Here is a 19,895-nt window from a genome sequence, read left to right as displayed (position 1 = left end):
TGTATATTTGTATGTGCATCATTAATACTCGTATTTGTACTGATGTGATGCTTACAACTTTTATCTTCTTCTTCTTCTTCTCTTTCTCTCTCTCTCTCTCTCTCTCTCTCTCTCTCTCTTTTCTTTGTTTCAGGGCCAGTTCTAAACCTGGATAGAGGCATTGTTGCTCTAGGTAGATTGCCAAGATGAAATCTTTTCTTAAATTCTTAAGAACATAAAACATCAACAAACAGTGGTAGGGATCCAATTCAGATTCTTGGGTAAAAATAGAATGAAAAATGGTGTGAAATTGGATTGCACGAAGCTTAAAATGGATTTAGTTGTTGGAATAGATGGCAAAACAGGCATGGTGCTGTTGACCTCAAGTAGTTAGGCAAGTTGTCTTTTTCCATGATTTTAAGGAATGAAAGAAATGATGAGGAAGAGTCATCAACTTATGCAGAAACTAAGGAAAAAGTTAAGGAAGAAAAGGTAGATTACTGCATATCTTTTTTGATGAACACATAACAACACATCTTGCCATGCATTGGTTCTCCCTGTAAAGAAGTTGAAGCTAGATCCCTTGGGGATATGAGATCACCCTAGTGTACTAGTTGTGTACCTGGCTCAATTTGATATTGACCAAATTATTGATTGTTCAGATGTATGATACCAATGGAAATACTGGTGTCCAAATTTTTTTTAATGAAACTGATGCAACACACAATCATCATTAGTTTCTATTTTTAGCTTCCTACATCATTAGTTTCTATTTCCATTATTTTCTATTTTTAGTTTCCTACATCATTAGTTTCTATTTTAGATTTGTTTCTATTTCCTACATCATTAGTTTCTATTTAGGTTAGTTTCCATTTTCTACATTATTAGTTTCTATTGTAGGTTCATCATTAGTTTCCTATTTCTTTCCTAGTTTTCCTAGTTTCCAATTACCTTGGTTTCCTATTTCTAGTTCCTATTTCAGTTATTTCCTTTATTTTTGTATTACAAACATTATTTAAAGGCTTATTGTAATTGTTAGAGAGGAGTTCAATATATTTTTTCAGAATTATTCTCTAATTTTCAAATCCTATTGTGATCTTTGTGTTGGTTTTTAAGTGCTTTTCTATTTCGTTTTGAAACAAACCTTTCGTTGCACCAAAATAGGTATTAGAGCAAGGATTTTTACCTCGATCTGATGGTTGATGACGGTTCTAGTGGAAAACGAACCATTGATGACGAATGATGGTTCGAAAAAATCGAGCAACGACTCGACGGGATCAACGAGACTCTTCGCAACCTCATGCAGATGGTGGTTGCGTTGACTATCGAAGGGAAACGTGAACCCATGAAGCGACGACTAGATGGTGATTGGCAAGAGGACGACTACGATGACCAATGTCGGCCACATATCGGTTCGGAAATCAATGGCGGAGGCGTGATTTGCACGAATCCAACCATAAATCGCGATTTTTGTGAGGCTTATCCATTACGAGTGTATGAGGGTCGAAATCGGGGAGCTCTTAGGCACCGTGATGACGACAACCTCCAACGAGGGTTTTTTGATGACCAAGATGAGTTTTGTCCACCTTTTCGAGATGGTGATGATTTTCGACTTTCATAGCGGAGGAATATTCAACAAAGGTAGCAACGGAGGTTGGATTATTCATCTGGAGAAGAAGATGATTTTTGTTTCAATTATTGAGCTAACAATCGGGGTCAAAACAACCAAGAATTTAAGATGTAGATGGATTTACCAAGTTTTGATGGTCGACTACACATTGAAGATTTCTCGATTGGGTCCATACTGTCGGAAACTTTTTCAACTATTTGAGTATTTCAGAAGAAAATCAAGTAAAGCTCGTGCCATATAAGTTGAAGGGCGGAGCTTCTGCATGGTGGAAACAACTTCAATATAATCGTCAACGACAAGGAAAACAACGTGTTCGTATTTGGCCTAAGTTGAAACAGTTATTACAAGGACAATTTCTCCCTCCGGATTATGAACAATTTTTATACCAACAATATCAAAATTGTTGGCAAGCCAATCAGACTATGAACAAATACACGGAGGAATTTTATTGATTAAATGCCCAAGTTAATTTGTCTGAGATGGAGGACCAATTAATTGCTCGTTATATTGGGGGCCTAAAGCTGGTCATTCAAGAGTGACTGACTCTTCAAGGGGTTTGGACCATGATAGATGCAGTTAATTTAGCGATGAAAGTGGAAAGTCAAATCCATAGGTCCACGGTGTTCACTCCGAGTAACTTTGGCCGACCAATCCTTCAGGAAGCAATGATAACAACGATAAAGATGCCCCTTCAACTCAAAATTTGATGCAGAATCGAAGTGGAACTTTAGCCCCTATTCGATCTAATACTCAAGGCTGAAACCAACAGTAACAACGAATCAATAATGACCCTCATGCGTGTCCAAATCTAGGGAAGTGTTTTCGGTGCAACCAGCCAGGCCATCTTTCAAATAATTGCCCGAATAAACAATTTGTTAACTTTGTAGAAGAAGGTGGTAGCGAAGAGGAACAAGTTCTTGAAGAAGATATCTACGAGGGTGCTGAGTTTGCAGAAGGAGATATGGGAGAAGAAGTGGCGTGCATTGTCCAACGACTTTTGCTTACCCCAAAAAGTCGGACGACTCTCAACGACATAAAATATTCTGGACTCAATGCACTATTCGTAATATAGTGTGCAACGTGATCATTGACAGTGGAAATAGCGAGAATGTTGTTTCCAAGGCTTTGGTGAAAGCACTAAATTTGAAGACTGACAAACACCCTTCTCCATAGAAGATTGCATAGATTAAGAAAGGCCCGGAAGTTCAAGTGCTAGAAGTTTGCAAAGTTCCTTTGTCGATCGAAAAGTATTACAAAGATGAGATCGTATGTGACATGGTGGATATGGACGCTTGTCATATTTTATTAGGGAGGCCGTGACACTATGATGTTGATGCCACTTATAAAGATAGAGATAATACTTTTTATTTTTTGGTGGTTTGATAAGAAGATTGTTTTGATGCCATAGTCTCAATCGTCAGAAAATAATTCGGTTACTAAGAAAGATAAGTCGTTATTCACCAACATAATGAGCCCAGATTTCTTTAAGCAAGTCAAAGAGCGACACATACGTCCTCCGGATGAGTTTTCTTTGCAGCCACAAAACTTGAGGACGAGTTTTCTTCAAGTGGAGGGGATTGATGCAGCACACAATCATCATTAGTTTCTATTTTTAGTTTCCTACATCCTTAGTTTCTATTTTAGATTAGTTTCTATTTCTTACATTGTTAGTTTCTATTTTAGGTTAGTTTCTGTTTTCTACATTATTAGTTTCTATTGTAGGTTCATCATTACCTTGGTTTCCTATTTCTAGTTTCTTATTTCAGTTATTTCCTTTATTTTTGCATTACAAACATTATTTAAAGGCTCATTGTAATTGTTAGAGAGGAGTTCAATATATTTTTTCAGAATTATTCTCTAATTTTCAGATCATATTGTGATCTTTGTGTTGGTTCTTGAGTGTTTTTCTGTTTCTTTTTGAAACAAACCTTCTGCTGCACCAGAAACAACCTAATTTACTAACCTGATAGTAAATGAAACCCTGAGCAATAGGATAAGTATAAACAAGGCTCAATGAGGTAAGAGCTCTCCAGAAGAATGATATAGGGGACTTGTTTTATTTGCCTCTAGGCAAGAAGCTTGGTCGCTAATGGGTTTTCAAAGTGAAATATAATGTTGATGGGACAAATAGAGGTACAATAGCTGAGCGATTTCCTAACACACTGGGAATTGATTATTGGTAAATCTTTGCTCCAATTGCCAAGACAAATTCTCCTTGGGTTCTATCCATAGAAGGCAATGTTAACGGGTTACTGCACCAATTTTGCTGAAAAAAATGCATTTCTACACCGGGAAAAGGAAGAGGAATAAACGTGAACATGTTCCTGGCTGGTTTGAGTACACCATAGCTATAAAGACACTTTCAGGTTGAAAAAGGCATTTTACAGTCTAAAAGAGTCTCTTGAACCTAATTTAGATGTTTTAGGATGTCAATGCCGAAGAGGAAGGTTATCAAATCCCTTACAAAATCTTAGAAGGCAGATTTAGTTTGTTTATAGGAAACAAAAGTTCAGGATATGTTGCTGGACTTGGTGAGTTGGAATGGGGAACAGTGGAGGCCCAGGGTTCCGCTGGTGGAATCCTGCTGTTTTGGGATTACAAGAGTATTGGACTTGATCAAAATGGAAGTGGGAGCTTTTTCAGTCTCTTGTCACTTTATATACTGTGAACATGATTTTGGACAAGTCTTCACTAGGGTGTATGGCCCTACTCTGAGTAGGGAGAGGGAGAATTTTTGGATTGAATTAAGGGACATCAGAGGTTTGTGAAGTGACCCTTGGTGTGTTGGTGGGGATTTTAATATGGTTAGATTTCTGAGCAAAAGAAGGAACAAGATTTCTTTAAGAGCTTCCACAAGATGATTTTCAGAGATTCTTCTGGGTAGTGTCTCGAATGTGGAGGATTTGGTGGTTAAGTTAGGTTGCAGGTAAGGGGAGCTCCCACCTTTTACCTAGGTCTTTCTTTAGGAGCACCTTTCAAGTCGAGGGCTTGTTGGCATTCAGTAGAAGAGAGGGTCCACATGAAGTTAGCTATGTGGAAGTGACGATATTTATCTAAGGGTGGGAGCTTCACTCCCATCAAGAGCATTTTGTTTAGCTTGCCCATCTACTAGATGTTTCTTTTTGTCATGCCTAGGAAGGTGAGCGAGAGGCTTGAGATTCAAAGAGACTTTTTATGGGGTGGGGGTTCTTTAGAAAACAAGCCTCACTTGGTGAGATGGGAGATTACTTGTAGGGAAAAATTCAATCGGGAACTCGAGATTAAAAAGATCTCAATTCTCAAATGGGCCTCACTAGGAAAATAGAATTGAATATTTGTCTTAAAGAATGGTTTCCTTTGGAAGTGAATCATTATTAGGAAGTACAGGGAGGGGGGGAAGGGGTTGGTGTACCAAGGAAGGTAGAGGTGGTTTCAAAGTTAGTTTATGGAGGGCCATTAGGAGAGACTGAGAGAATTTTAATTGCAGAACCTCTTTCTTTGTGGGTAACGATAGAAGAATGAAATTATAAAAGGACAAATGGTGTGGTAATTCATCTTTAAAAGAGTCTTTTCCCTCTTTGTATTGCATAGTGGTGATAAAGAATGCCTGGGTGGCTAATGTGTGGAATCAACAAAGCGAGAGAGGATGTTGAAACCAATGCTTTATAGGCATCTAAATGATTGGTAAATGGGAAGGGTTGAGGCCTTCTTGTTAAGGCTTCAAGGTGTGGCAATGAATAGGGATATGTAAAATGAGATGTCTAGTTGGATGCAAAGAAGGGTAAATTTCAATCAGGTCCTACAATTTTCTTAAGCAAGAAAGAGTGGAAGAGTTCCCTACTACGGTTGTTTGGAATGTGATGGCACCTTCCAAAGTTTCCACATGGAAGCCCATTGGGGAAAGGTGTTGACATTGGATATGTTGTAAAGGAGGGGATAGACTTTGGTGAATTGCTGCTTTCTTTGAAAGGAAGATGAGGAGTTAGCTGATCACATCCTATTGCATTGTTCTAGAGCACAAGTGTTGTGGAATAGTGTGTTTTTTTTATCTTTGTTTAGGAATGCTTGGGTGATGTCAATCTTGGTAAAAAGGCTCCTCTTGGGATGACATGGTTCTCTTGTAGGAAAGAAGCAAAAGAGGATGTGGAGGATTATCCCTTTGTGTATTTTATAGTCTTCTTGGAAAGAGAGGAATGAACATGCTTTGGAAAGTAAGGAATTATCTTATTAAAGTTATTGAATTACTGATTTTCCTAAAAGTCTACAATATATATCATGCTTTTAACACTCTTCCTCATGTGTGGCCTTATACCGGCATGTGGGGATGCACTAGGCTCATAGGCAAACAATAACAATCTACCTCTTTTAGAATTACACATTGGCTTAATAAATTAGGGAAATACATATTATACAGTGAGGCTCAAACACATGACCTTCTGCCAAATGAGACTTTGATACCATTTTGAATTACCAATTTGGCCCCATACTGTATATCATGCTTTTTAACAGAAGCCTTTAAATCCTCTTTTCTTGGCATCCTTGTGTTATGGGCTAGGATGCATATAGATGGGGTTCCTCTAACCATGATGGATTTTACCGTTTGGTTGGAGTTTTTGTTAGAGGGCTGTGTTTTTTAGACTCCCTTGCATTTTTTTGCTTTGCCTCTTGATGCGTCTTGCAGATTGCCTATATACTTGGTTGTGTGTTTTATTTGGCGCTTTTAATATATTTTTGCTGCCTATCAAAAAGAAAAAATGTTGAAGTATGATTATAGGAAAGATCCAGTAAGTCATACATTGTTATTTTAAGTCTTCTTCGGGGAAGATCATTTCACATTCTTTTGTACATGAATGACTATAATTCCAATAATTTATATCAACTTAATTTGAACCTCATGTTTAAGGAGGTTTCTTTGGCAGGGGCCAGAAGAACTTTAAATACACATCATTCGCTCTCTATCAAATATATTGAAAGGAAAACAAATAATAACAACAAATAAATACAAAAAACTCTCTTGTAAAGATAGTGGACATTTAGATTGATTGCTGCTGAATTCTCTGAATAATTTACTAAATGTTGAGAGTTGAAACTTGTACTCTTTTTAAGTTCTATCAAATACCATTGTCCTGACCAACTTTTAGAATATAAAGATTTGCATTCACTTGTTCTGTCTTGGCTATCACAAAATTTTGACTAGCTCCTCTAAAAATATATCACAGGCGGTATATGGTACTCTTTTTGAAGCTGAGCATAGATCGACCTTCTACATCCCTTATTGGAAAGTTCCTTTGGCAAGATGGATAGTACCAAGGCAGCGAAAGTTCCACAGTGACCTAAAGGTTATTAATGACTGTCTTGATGGACTCATCAAAAATGCAAAAGAGACTAGACAGGTAAGAAGTTCTTTGAGCTGCATGATTGAAGCTGAAAATTCAAAGTCACTTAGTTCTTAATATAAACATCTATTGGGCCTTTATTTGCTGTTTCTTTTTGCTTTAATTCTTATATAAATTTTAAAATTTTACAAAAGAAATTCTCAATTCTGCACAAACAATTTATAGGTTTATTTTTGGGGTTTTCTTTTTGTTTATTTCATTTGTTCTTTTTGCTGTAATTATTAGAACAGGTTGTACATATGCAGTTGCAGAATAGTTGTTATGTACTGATAAATCTACCTTTTGCCCTTCTAAAAAAATAAATTGGAAAAATAAAAGAGTATGGCCGGGGGCAGAAATTGATCACAAGTTTGCAAAGAAGTAGCCCACTTGTTTCTGGAGAACAGATGGGAAACCATAGCTACCTCTAATGGTTTAAAGTGACAGAAGCAAAAAGCATAAAAGAGCCCAGGGACCTTAAGGCCCAAACTCTCTCATATGGTAGTTTCCAGAAGAGGAAGAACTGGTTTAGGAGTTCTTCTAGCAACTTAGATGTGTTTCAGGGCGGGGTCTCTTGCTTTATTTTCTGTCCTGTTTATTGGTAGCCTTTATATATTTATAATTTGTATTTTCAAAATAATAAAAGTGAATTTACTGTAGCACTACTGTTCTAGCTGCTCTAATAGTGAATTAAGAGTGTTACATTTTTCGTCCTTTTTTATTTGTCCTTAATTATGATTTGAGATTGCTTTGATTCATGAACAAAAATGAAAATTTTCAGGTTTACAAGTGCAAAAGAATTCATAATTCTCTGTTTATGAAATGATCAATGAACAATGATCAAGGATCAAGGATAATTAACAATTTCTTGATTATAGGCTGTAATAATTGCCTTCTTCAAAGATGTAATTGCTTAGGGAACTCTAGCTATGATTGCCTTGGTTTTCCTTCCTTCTTATTCTTAATTTTGTTGAGAATAAAAGTGGATGCTGTATGTAATTTAAACCATGTGTTGGAGCCCTCAGTTGACCCGAAGAAAGCATTAATCTCATCCTAAAGCTGCACTCTATCCTTTCCTAATTGTCTTAAACATTCTCTACAGCAAAGCTCAATCCCCAAACCTGAATTCCCATTATACTGTTGCATTTCAAACCATCCTGTACCAGCTTGGACTTGCTTTGTAATCAACTGTACATCACTAATTAAGCAAATCTCAAATGCTGCATGAAACACAAGGGACCAAAAGATATAGAAGTAGATCTTGCTCTCAAAAAGTGTTTCCTGAAAAGAAAACGAACAGCTTTTTGGAAAAGTAACAAGTCATGCAAACTGTCTATTACTCTTTCATCTTAACAAATTAAAAAGCTCACCAGTGAATAGTACAATCATTCTCTCATGTTTTATTTGTCTCTTAGCAACATGTGCTTGACTTAATTGTCTGCAGCATGTGCTTAAACAAAATATCATCTCCAGTGTCTGGAATTTGATTTTGTTGACATTCGGTGACAGGAAACAGATGTTGAGAAACTGCAGCAAAGGGACTACCAAAATCTTAAGGTGGATAGTTCTCCTTTATATTGCTTAAATTTCATTGACTTGCAAAATATGGGTTATAATTTAGAAGCTTTATAAATATTTGTATCCCAATCTTGTTATTTTTGGCATTAAACTATAGAAGCTTGCAGGATGCAAGTCTTTTGCGGTTTTTAGTTGATATGCGAGGAGCTGATGTGGATGACCGTCAGGTGAATATACGTAGCCCTACTTTGGATACAAAGGATTTCTTGTTAGAAAATTTAGCTTGAGATTTACCATAATTGAATATTCTGTCAAATTGTTCAACATTACCAAGTAGCAGCTTTCTTTTCTTTCTCCCTTTTTTCCCCTATTACTAAGGGCTATATGCATGTATACTTTGGCTTGACCTGTTTAACTTTAGGATTTTGAATTGGAACATTTGTTTGTGTGTACCATTTGGTGGGACTTGTCTTGAGCAAATTATTCTCCTACAAGCACTTGATAATTATTAGGGTGTTCTACAGTCCAATGTGGCATTTACTTTTGGTTCTGCAGCTAAGAGATGACCTGATGACAATGCTTATAGCTGGCCATGAAACAACTGCTGCTGTTCTCACTTGGGCTGTTTTCCTACTCGCACAAGTATGTTTCTGGATGATCAACTTTCTTGTGTAGTGTTGTTAAAACTAAAATTATGTCCTTTTACTACAAGGCTGCAACTTGAGTGGGTCCAACCTGGCCATCCCAAGTCAACCCAAGGTTCAGGTTTGTGTGAGCAATGTGTGAATGGGTTGGGGTTGGAGTCGGATTTAGGTTTGAAAATACCAATCAGAAAATATTAGGCTTGGTGCAAATTGAAGGTGTGGCCAATTCATCGAAACCCAAACCCATATATTATGAATTATTATTATTATTATTATTTTTTAATTATATATCATTTTATTTAAAATATGAAAATATAAAAAGGATAATGAGAGAACTCCAGCCTTTGCCTTTTATAATTGTATTATACTAATAAGTTTATTATTATTATTTAGTTAGTAAAATATTTTTAAATGTTGAAACTTGAGTTTAAGAGTTGCCATTTATATTAAATTAGTGACTGATAATATATTTGATAGCTTGAGACCTATTTAGCTTTTAAAATCGTATTTTATCGTATGATTTATCTTCTATAGCTTTGAAATAAGTATTTTATTTATTGGGTAACTCTATTATAAGCCTTTTGTTTGATAACTTGTGACAATCTGTGAGAACCCATAGGAACCTGAGTTGCCCATTGCTCATGGGCTTGGTGTGGGTTCACATGTGGATAGGCGGGTTTGGCACAAATTAGCCTTCCAACCCACTCAAGTTGCAGCACAATTTACTGCCACTTTGCATGAATTAATTTGTTTTTCCCAAAAATTGTACAGCCATATTAATGTGTATTGAATTTCTGTAGTGCAGAATCCCTCCAAGATGAAAAAAGCTCAAGCTGAGATTGATTCAGTTCTTGGTCAGGGCAGAATATCCTTTGAATCACTAAAAAAATTGGAGTAAGTCATCGAATCAGTTGCTTTTTGTGTGCTTGTTCTACTTATTACAGAAGGTAATTATGTTTCAGTAGGCTTGTGTTTTTACCTGTCTAAACATTTAGGTAAGAGCTCTGAATTTCACAACTCATCTCTGCATACAGGAGGTGTCTTGATGAGTTACATTCAATTCGGTTTCAAATCTTCCCTTCTGTAGAAGGATTTATACAAATTCAGGTCAATGTTGAAAGTATCGGTTAAAATCAGTTTCTATTAAAGCACAAAATATGTTCCAAATTTGCAGTATTTTTTTTTAGTTACGAATCAAATATATGGAATTAATCTTAATGTGACAGTTGTAACAAGAATCTTGGGAATATTCTTCAGTCATCAAAATATTGGTTAAAATTTGTGCTTTTGGGACCTAAACAACAACAAAAACAATGAAAGAAAACTTTCAGAAAACTAGAAGGGAACAAAAACAAAGAAATTGCATCTAAAGAAAAAACACAATACTTGATGTTGAAACTGAAAGATTTACTCTAAATGATTCATAAAATGTAAAATAGGCCCTAACAAGTTTAGTTCTGAATATAATTTAATAGATTGATATGTTTGTAGATATGTGAAACAGTAACTACGATACGCACTTATCAAAAAAAAAAAAAAAAAAAACTACAATACTATGCGCACAAAACATGGATTCCATTGGTTGAGACAGTAATTAATAAAATTTGTGTATTGGAATGCAATCTATTAATAAATATGCAATTGAGTAAAGATATACATCACTTATCAGAAAAGAATATATTTATGCCCCCTCCCCAATTTCTTGGGTCTTGCTCATAGCATCAGGAACAACACCAGTTGGTTGGCATGGGTAGTTTTATTGGTCATGAGAGGGAGAGGATATGGAGAATGAACCTTCAAACATTTTCGCTTTGTTTGGTTCTTGGAAAAGTTGAGGGAAAATGCAAGAAAAAGAAAATGGAGAGGAAAAGTAAATAGAAAGAAGTGAAGGAAGATTAAAAAATAGATTTAAAATTAATAAATTATTTTTATATATTACTTTAAATGTATTTCACTTTTGTTTTCCTTTTCTATGCAAAGATTAAATAATTTAAAAAAATATAAATTTCTAGCTAATTTTAATTATATTTGATTATTTTTTCATAATTTACATAGATTATGTTTGCTTCCCGAAAAATACTAAGGAAAGAAAAAAATGCAAAGGAAAATGATTTTTTCATATTTGGTTGTCCTATGAAAAATATCAAAGAAAATAAAATATAATTTAAACTAATAAAAAATTATGTATTTTTAAATTATTTAATATTTATATTGATGAGTTAAAATAAGTAAAATGAGTTTAAAGTAACAAAAAATAATTTATCAACTTTTAATCTATTTTTTTTTATTTTCCTTCACTTTTTCTTTTCTTTTATTTTTCCTTTATATTTTCTTTCCCTTGCATTTTCCTTCAAATTTTCTAGGAACTAAACATGGCCATAATGAAACCAAATATGAGAAAATCATTTTTCCTACCATTTTCTTCTTTCCTTGGTACTTTATGGGAATCAAATATAACCTTTTGAGTTCTTAAGATTTGGAGCAATCTGAGTTAGCTCTTGAAAAAGCTCATACTTATTTCTTGCTTCTCTTGGTTGAGGGAAGTTTAGAAGGGTGACATTATGACTTAGATTTCATTGGTAACTCAGGAAATGAATAGGATGTTGTTTTGTGTGTTGCTTTCTGTTTCTTGGTTTTGCCCTTTGATGCTTCATGTATACTCCCTATGAACTTAAGTCCCGCCATTTTTTTGTTTGACACCTTCTAATACGTATCCTCTTTTTTTCTTATAAAAAAAAGAGTATATCTTACAACTAACCTCAAATGTCTTTTCCTTTTCTGGCTTTTGTGGGAGAGATTCCTGGAAAATCTAAAGCTGTAAACCGGATTCAAGAACTTGTACTATAGACTCAACTTTCTTTTTTCCTACTCCTAACTTATAGGGGAATCTACTATTGGGACATTTCAGTTGTATAGGCAAGTTTCCTGGCCCAGACTATAAAGATCTGTTATGTTTCATGCATTTAGGTACATAAGACTCATTGTTGCAGAGTCTCTCCGTTTGTATCCTCAGCCCCCATTACTGATCAGACGTTCCCTCAAGTCAGATTCATTACCAGGTAAATCTCCTCATTTGCTATTCTCGAAAAACCACATTTTAATTCTTGAATAAATATTTTATCGATCATTTTTGTTATTTACTTAGAAATGACCTTGCAGTATTGAGTTGATAAATGGTTGTCAGCTATTGAATTATTCTGTTACATTCATTAGATGTTCTTCCAGTCCTTATAATAACAGCTTTCAGTAATTTAGAAAATTGAGCTCCTCAGTTTTGGTTAAGGGAAGAAAAAAAAAAAGACTGCGACTTCTGGCAATGATCCAGCGGTTCTGAGTTCGAGTCTCCTCAGTATTTAAGTGGTGTAGGGTAAAGCCATGGGTCCATATCACTTGAGTTTAATTCTCTGACAGTTAAGATAAATGTAGTGTTGATTCTTCATTATCAAAAAAAGAAAAAAAAATGATAATGAGTGAACAAAAGAAAAAAACAATGATAATGAACGGACGAGTTCTGCTTTCTTTTTCTTAATGTAGGCATGAGATGGGTTTCGTTGTTTTAATACTCGGGTTAAGCCTAGAAATGTTTGCTTGTGCAGGTGGATACAAGGGTAAAAAGGACGGCCACTCAATTCCTGCTGGGACTGATATCTTTCTTTCAGTGAGTAGAACAACTTCCATCACTTCTGTTTTGTGCTCTTGCTTTTCTGCTTTCCACCATGTACACATTTTCTCCATAAACCCGCATCCTTTTCAGGTATATAACCTCCATCGGTCCCCATACTTCTGGGATCGCCCCCATGAATTTGAACCAGAGAGGTTCCTAGTACCAAGGAACAGCGACATTGAAGGATGGTCTGGCTTTGATCCATCACGGAGCCCTGGAGCATTGTACCCCAATGAGGTTACTACTAACCACTCTTTTTTCCACTTAACCCTCATGTTCATCACATTGCTATAATCAGTAACCGAGTTTGTGGAAATACCAGATTGTTGCAGACTTCGCCTTCTTACCCTTTGGTGGAGGGCCGAGAAAATGTGTGGGAGACCAATTTGCACTCATGGAGTCGACCATTGCATTGACCATGTTGCTGCAGAAATTTGATGTTGAGCTGAAAGGAGGTCCTGAATCTGTGGAGTTGGTCACAGGAGCAACAATCCATACCAAGAATGGCCTTTGGTGCAGAGTGATGAAGAGGTCTGATCTTCATTAGAGCACAAGAGGTTACATTGAGTAAAATAATTGAATGATGTATGATTTCCTTATCAACGAGCTGCGTCCGTGTTTTGAACATTGGAATAGGGAATGAGAATGGAAAAATCTCAAAATCATTCTGTTTCTCATCAATAACTCTATTTTCTCCATCCTCACCAGTCTTTTTTCTCCATCTCTGGATTGTATCCCCAACAACACCCTTCACACATCTCAACCAATTCCTGTGTTTCTCCATCTTCATGTCCATTCTAAGTCCCTCAAAGCACCTGCATATCATATTAATTAATTTTTTTTAATAAATAAAAATCAAGATAAGATTGATTTATAAAATAATTTATATAGGTTACAAAAGTAACATTTACTTGTATAAGCCTTTCACAGCCACAACATCAACAATCATGATCAGGTGATGATGCCTTGCAAGAAACTCATATCAAGGTATATAGTGTATTTATGTCATCCTAAATAAACTAAGATACACAAATTCATAATAAATACCTAATTTATTTGGAAGCTAAGGCCGAAGCCAAAGTTGTAATTTTTAAAGAGTGATACAAGTATCATAAAATTTTTATTAAATAGAAGCTTTCATTGAACTTATCTATAACAAAAAACTTTTATTAAACTTAAAAAATAATAAATAAATAATCGATCTCTTAAAAGTCAAGCCAAACAAGACCACAAATGCAATAAGGAAAGCAATTAGTTAGAAAATATTTTTAAAATGTGAAAATTATACTGATTTTAATTAAAAATATTTTAAAAATACAATCCTTAAACATATATTCATTCACACAATTACTTTTATTTCTACTCCTATGCTAATGAAGTTAAAATTTAGAATGCGTTTGACAGTAATTTTAGGAAGTGTTTTTCATATTTCTAATACTTGAAAAATAAAAATTTTCAAGTATTAGACATATTAAAAACACTTCCTAAAATCACTGTAAAAAAAACTCTAAGAGTATGTTTGATAGTGATTTTAGGAAACGTTTTTAACATTTCTAATACTTGAATGATAAAAATTTTTAGGTGTTAGAAATATTAAAAACACTTCCTAAAATCACTACCAAATGGACTCTTAAAAGTTATACCAAATAGGCTCTAACTATTTACATTGGATGTTACATATTGTTAGATTGTGCTTTTAACATATTTATTTCATTTACTTATGAGAAAAAAAAAAAAATCAATCAAAATATCATAATACATGCTAAGTAATTGGTGGATTCATCATCATAGGCAAAATGATCTATCCTACCATGGCTAAAGCACTTAGTTTTAGTTGGATCTTCCCTATGCTTTTTGTCTTTTGAAAAAAAAAATTTCTTTTCTTATTTAGAGCATGTTTGTAAGTGACTTTGAGAGGGTTAGAAAACATTCCTAATGCTTGATAGCGCTTCCCTATAGAAACTAGGTGTTTGATAAAACTTTGAAAATTACGTTTAATAATTAAAGAATCACTTAAAAATGATTCTTGTACCATCACTTGATAGGTGATTTTTCCAAAAATCATTTATTTATTTATTTATTTTTATAGAACACATCATAGAAAACACTACTACCAAAGCAGTATCATTGTTTATATTCAAACACCAAGTGATTTTCTTTAAAAGAGTTCCTAATGGAAACACTACTCACAAAAACACTCTTGACTGTTCCAAACAAACCCTATGTCTCTCTTTAGCTTCTTAGAAAACTAAGAAATTTTAGCAATGGACATTATGGATTCAACTTTTGAATTAGGTTCATTTTCCACTTCTTTTGTTGTATTTAACACAACATCATTATCTTTCTTCATCCTAGGTACATCTAGAGTCATTTTGAATGTTTGGTTCAAACCAACCAACTCATCTGACTTAATTAAATCAACATTCTTCTAACTCCTTTATGGAAGTTGATGACAGATATTGTTCACATCTCCATCACCAACCACATGCTAAGATATTGGCCTAAAAGAACAGATATCAGCTTCTGACTCCATAGACTGAAATAAAATTGCACATAAATGTAATACAGAAATAGCACCTTTTTTCTTTGCTTTGTCACTCTGTAAAGCCCTTGAGGATTGTTTTATAAAGCTTACAAGGGAGTTAACCTGAAAGTTTCAGAGGCCAAAAGTCAGGTTGGTTGATATATCAAGAACATCTTAACTCTTAGCTAGTGAACCCCTTCTATGATGAAAGAACAAAATAATTTTATATAACAGCGCCATTGTCATCTCTTATGACCCCACCATAATCCGAATTCCCAGAGTAGCCTTCCCTACTCCTTTAAAGTTCATTATGTTCATCCTTACTAACATCCCATACAAAAAATGAAAGATTTTTTATGGTCTGGACATTGGTTAAAGAAAGAAGTTCCCAACACTACCACAATATACCTAAGTGGACTTCTCTTAACGTGTAGATGCTTTTTAAAGTCTTAAGAGTCCACTGGACCCAACGCAAACAACATCTACACAGAAGAGAATTGGTTGTTATAAAACTGCACAGCATACAAATAATACAGCACAACATCATAATCTTGATACATTATCAAAACCAACCTCCTTACTAAAGGGTGAAGACATCTCACTCAATTACCCATTAATGATTTTAAGAAAAGGATAAAAACATTCAGTCCAAAAATAAAATGATTAGTACAATTCAAACAAATCTTTAAGCTAGAGCATATTTCAAAGTATGCCTTTTTTTGGCTATATGATGTCATAAATAGATTATAATGCTTTTAATTATTTTTATCTCATGATATTCACTTTCAATGCTTTTTCTACGATATGATTATGTAATGCTGCAGGATCATTTCACAATTACCAATCAAAGTTAATCAAACCTTAATTGCAATAGCCTCCTATATTAGGTGACTTGCCTGCTTCATAACATTGATTAAGTGCTTCTCAAACTCAGAACCTTGTAAGCCTAAACATGACAGAATTACAAGTTTATTGAGGCAAACCTGCAGTACAAAACAATAAGCCTAACTTAAAATTCGAGTTTCTTTGCTTGTGTATTACAAGTTGTTTAGACACTTCCCACATGATCAAACCTCACAAGGACAACTCCCCTACTCCAACTATGTTTGTTTCAGATTCAAACGTATACAGCCATTTGAGACTAAGAGGTCTTCTCAACTAAAGTGCAGGAAGATGTAACTCATGTCACTTTTACCACCTACTTATGTGAGAAAGGGTCATTGGCTGCATAAATAGATATGATAGAAAAGGTGGAATGAGTGGAATTTTCATAAAGTTCAAATTGGATTTCAAATTGGAACGAGAGAAATCACCCAACTTATATTATCTATAATTGACGAATGTAAAACACAAATGTCAATTATTAGATTTTGTGATCACCGTGCTTTACGATGATAGACAAAATAAAGTTGGATGTTACACTAGATGGGTCCATAACTAAAAAGCCATTAAAACACAACTCTCCTTTTTTTTTTTTAAACAATATTGATAAAGAATATATTAGAGGGGAAAACAAAATAAGTGTGGGACAGGAGCCTCCATAACATTTAGCAATACATAATCAAATAAAGTATAAGGCAAGGATACCTAGTGTACACCATCCAGCTCCAACACAATCTACCTTTCACATACCTGAAAATAAATGGCTTCCAAGCGTCCCGCCACAAAGCTCCCATTTCTTCAAGCCTGTGCCAACGTCAAGAATTCACCCTTCCATATAAACACTGTAAAAGGCGTTTTCAGAGTATTTCCAAATTAGAATAGAAATCAGTAGCACAATTCATTGCGACCTACCTTACACCACGTGGTTGGGCTAATATAAATAATTTTGGTTCTTCTAGCCACTGATTATCAAAGTGTCTACTAACGAAATTGCACTTTCCGGGCCTTTAAAATACCACGGTGCAGCACTGACATGGCTCGGCTATCTGGTTCTATCCCTTTAAATGACATCTCATTAACAAGGGTTATAGCCCTATCCATATCACCCCTACTGCAACAGCTGGACAGAAGAGCTGTGTATGTCACAATATCAGGTTGTAGTCCTCTAGCAATCATTTCATCATACAGGTTAATAGCATCCTGAAGGTTGTTTGTCTTGCAATGACTATCGATCAAAACAGTGTAACAAACAACATCAGGTTTTATTCCCATTTCCTTCATTTCACTCCAAAAAGGTGAAGCATCCATTTTTCCTTCTTCGCTTCCCTTTGAAAATTGAAGGGAACGAGCCATTTTCAAATTTACCTTCGAATGACCATCAAGCACAACTGTGTAAGTGATAACATCAGGTTTAATTCCTCTCTCCTTCATATCATGGAAAATGTCACGGGCTTCTCGCAAGCAGTTCACCCTGCAATAACCATTTATCATCATTGTGTAGGTGATGACATCAGGAGTTATTCCTCTCTCAACCAACATATCAAACACCAATTGAGCCCTTTTCATATCTCCATCCCGACAAAAGGCACCTATGAGTTTACCATACATAATTTGGCTAGGCTCCACATCCAAAGCCAACATTCTCTCTAACAATATAAGAGCTTTGTCATACTCCCCTTCCATACAGAGGCTACTTAGTAGTTTGAAGCATGATTTTTTCTTAACTAAAATTCCCTGCTTAGAAAGCCTAGAAAATAGTTCATATGCCTTTCTTGTAAAGTTTGCTTTGCAGTACCCATCAACCATGGCACTATAATTTTCCAAACACTTATCCTCCAAGGTATTTAAAAATGCTTCAGCTTCCTTCACTTTCCCTGCCATACATAAACCTTCAATGATCCTGTTGTGTGTGGAAGAATTGGGTTTCAGGCCTTGTGTCCCAATGCAATCGAGAAGCTCAAGTGCCTCTTTTTGGAGGCCATTTCTAGAAAACCCACCAACTAGTATGTTATAGGTAACAATATCAGGTTCAATGCCCCTTTCCTTCATTTCTTCAAACATATTCTTAGCATCAACAAGTTTACCTTGGAGACAATACCCAGCAATCAAAGTTGTATAATGCACGACATCCAGAGACATGCGCCTACCCTTCATTTCATTCAGCAATTCCACAGCTTCTTCCACTTTCCCCAGTTTACAAAGAGCATCCACCACAATATTGTACAAAACCTCATCAAGGAAAATCCCTGAGTCCCTGAACTCCTTAAATTGATCCACCACTTCAGAAGCCATGCCCATTTCACACAGGCATTGAAGAATTGAGCTAACTATGACACAATTTGTTTTAATTCCATTTGACACCATATCATTGTGCAGAGCCACAGCTTGAAGCAAATTCCCAGCCTTGCAATAAGCATGAATTAAGGCACCATAGATATACCCATCAGGGGCTACCCCTTCATTTACCATATCAATGAAGACGTCCTCTGCTTCTTTTAATTTCATCTCACTACAAAACCCACGAATAACTGCTGTATAAGCAAAGGTATCAATTGGCCACTTTGCTGCTCTTAATGCTCGGAGGGCTTCATAACCCAAATCCGACCTCTTATGGGAACAAAGCCCTTCAATATATGTACTGCATGTGACAGCATTAGGGTTCACTCCAACTTCTTCCATCTCCCTAAACACATCAACAGCTTCTTCAAAATTACCCTTCCTACAAAGTGCCTTTATGAAAATGCCATAAGTATAATCATTTGGGTTCAAACCCAACCTCTTCAAATGCCGATAAATTGCCACTGCCATATCTATCTTCCCATGTTCAATCAAACGATTCATCAAAAAATTGCAAGACATTATAGGAGGAACAAACCCTCGTCTTTTTGTTTGAAATAGAGCATCAATGGCCTCATCAAACATACCAACCCTAACATAAGCCTTAACCAACATATCAAGCACCAGAATCAGCACACTCGAATGCTCACCCTCAACTTCCCCCCCTCCCTCCCTCAGAACATCAAACAAAGCTGTAATATCAAAACCCAATACACTCTCTTTTGACCCAACAATCTCCGATAACAAAGACTGCAACTTCCTTTCCAAGCGCCAACGACACAGTACTCTGATTAAAGCCGCATACGTATCAACATTGTGCTGAAAACCGCTTTCTTTCAATTGGGTAAAAAACGACCATGCGAGATTAGGCTCGTTTTTCAAATTATAAAAGATTTCAACAACTCTACTTGTATTTAAATCAATAAAACGATCACCAACAGAGTCCTTGCTATAGGTATAAACAGCTTGTTCTTCAGCAATTGGGTATTGCGCGGCAGGGCTCAAATGGGCAAGACCCCAAACAGAATTAAATCGGGTTAATTGAACGTGGGTGATAAATTTTCTACAAGAAACCCACCTTGTTGAAGAAACCCACATGGGAATTGAAGCACATGGAAGAAAATATAGGGAGTAGGAGTTAAATGAGGAGGCGTATTTGAAGAAATGAGGAGTGAAGAAGAGAGCAGACAGATCTTACTTGATAGTATTGTGGTATAGGGAACAGAGCGAGATGCTGAGGAGCCATGGAAGCCCGGTTTGCAGTGGTGGGCGAAGAGACAAATTAGTTTGGGGTTTAGAAGAGAAGGCTGAGGAGCTTAAACCCTAGTAGTTGGGTCCTAGCTTCATATGACCATATAGACAT

The 19,895-nt window shown here is 35.5% G+C and overlaps 2 protein-coding genes across 6 annotated transcripts in view; one reads left to right on the top strand and one right to left on the bottom strand.

Annotated features, from left to right (window-relative positions):
• LOC117911080 (cytochrome P450 97B2, chloroplastic) overlaps positions 1 to 13,464 on the top strand; it is a 22,694-nt gene extending 9,230 nt beyond the window's left edge. For both annotated transcript variants that reach the window (XM_034825261.1, XM_034825260.1), the window contains 9 exons: positions 6,808 to 6,981; positions 8,473 to 8,520; positions 8,649 to 8,708; positions 9,037 to 9,123; positions 9,931 to 10,019; positions 12,093 to 12,184; positions 12,722 to 12,783; positions 12,880 to 13,026; positions 13,112 to 13,464. In XM_034825261.1, coding sequence (XP_034681152.1) covers positions 6,808 to 6,981; positions 8,473 to 8,520; positions 8,649 to 8,708; positions 9,037 to 9,123; positions 9,931 to 10,019; positions 12,093 to 12,184; positions 12,722 to 12,783; positions 12,880 to 13,026; positions 13,112 to 13,336 — 984 coding nt within the window. In that variant the 3' untranslated portion in view covers positions 13,337 to 13,464. The remainder of the gene's footprint in view (positions 1 to 6,807; positions 6,982 to 8,472; positions 8,521 to 8,648; positions 8,709 to 9,036; positions 9,124 to 9,930; positions 10,020 to 12,092; positions 12,185 to 12,721; positions 12,784 to 12,879; positions 13,027 to 13,111) is intronic.
• On the bottom strand, positions 12,489 to 19,895 carry LOC117911078 (pentatricopeptide repeat-containing protein At2g26790, mitochondrial-like). Of its 4 annotated transcripts, XM_034825257.1 has the most exons (5): positions 17,108 to 19,895; positions 16,946 to 17,037; positions 15,722 to 15,795; positions 15,367 to 15,436; positions 12,489 to 13,604 (listed from the first exon to the last, which is right to left on the bottom strand). In XM_034825257.1, exon 1 carries the CDS (start codon positions 19,628 to 19,630, stop codon positions 17,177 to 17,179), a length of 2,454 nt encoding a protein of 817 aa, XP_034681148.1. In that variant the 5' UTR covers positions 19,631 to 19,895; the 3' UTR covers positions 12,489 to 13,604; positions 15,367 to 15,436; positions 15,722 to 15,795; positions 16,946 to 17,037; positions 17,108 to 17,176. The 4 variants fall into 4 exon arrangements, with proteins under 4 accessions (XP_034681148.1, XP_034681147.1, XP_034681149.1 ...); XM_034825256.1 differs by lacking the exon at positions 15,722 to 15,795; XM_034825258.1 differs by lacking the exon at positions 15,722 to 15,795 and having other exon boundaries at positions 16,946 to 16,999.

The sequence above is a fragment of the Vitis riparia genome, chromosome 3 (genome assembly GCF_004353265.1).
Source record: "Vitis riparia cultivar Riparia Gloire de Montpellier isolate 1030 chromosome 3, EGFV_Vit.rip_1.0, whole genome shotgun sequence".
In the NCBI taxonomy this organism is placed as follows: domain Eukaryota; kingdom Viridiplantae; phylum Streptophyta; class Magnoliopsida; order Vitales; family Vitaceae; genus Vitis; species Vitis riparia.
The sequence above is the reverse complement of the archived record's forward strand: the minus strand, read 5'-3'. Positions and strand labels throughout refer to the sequence as shown.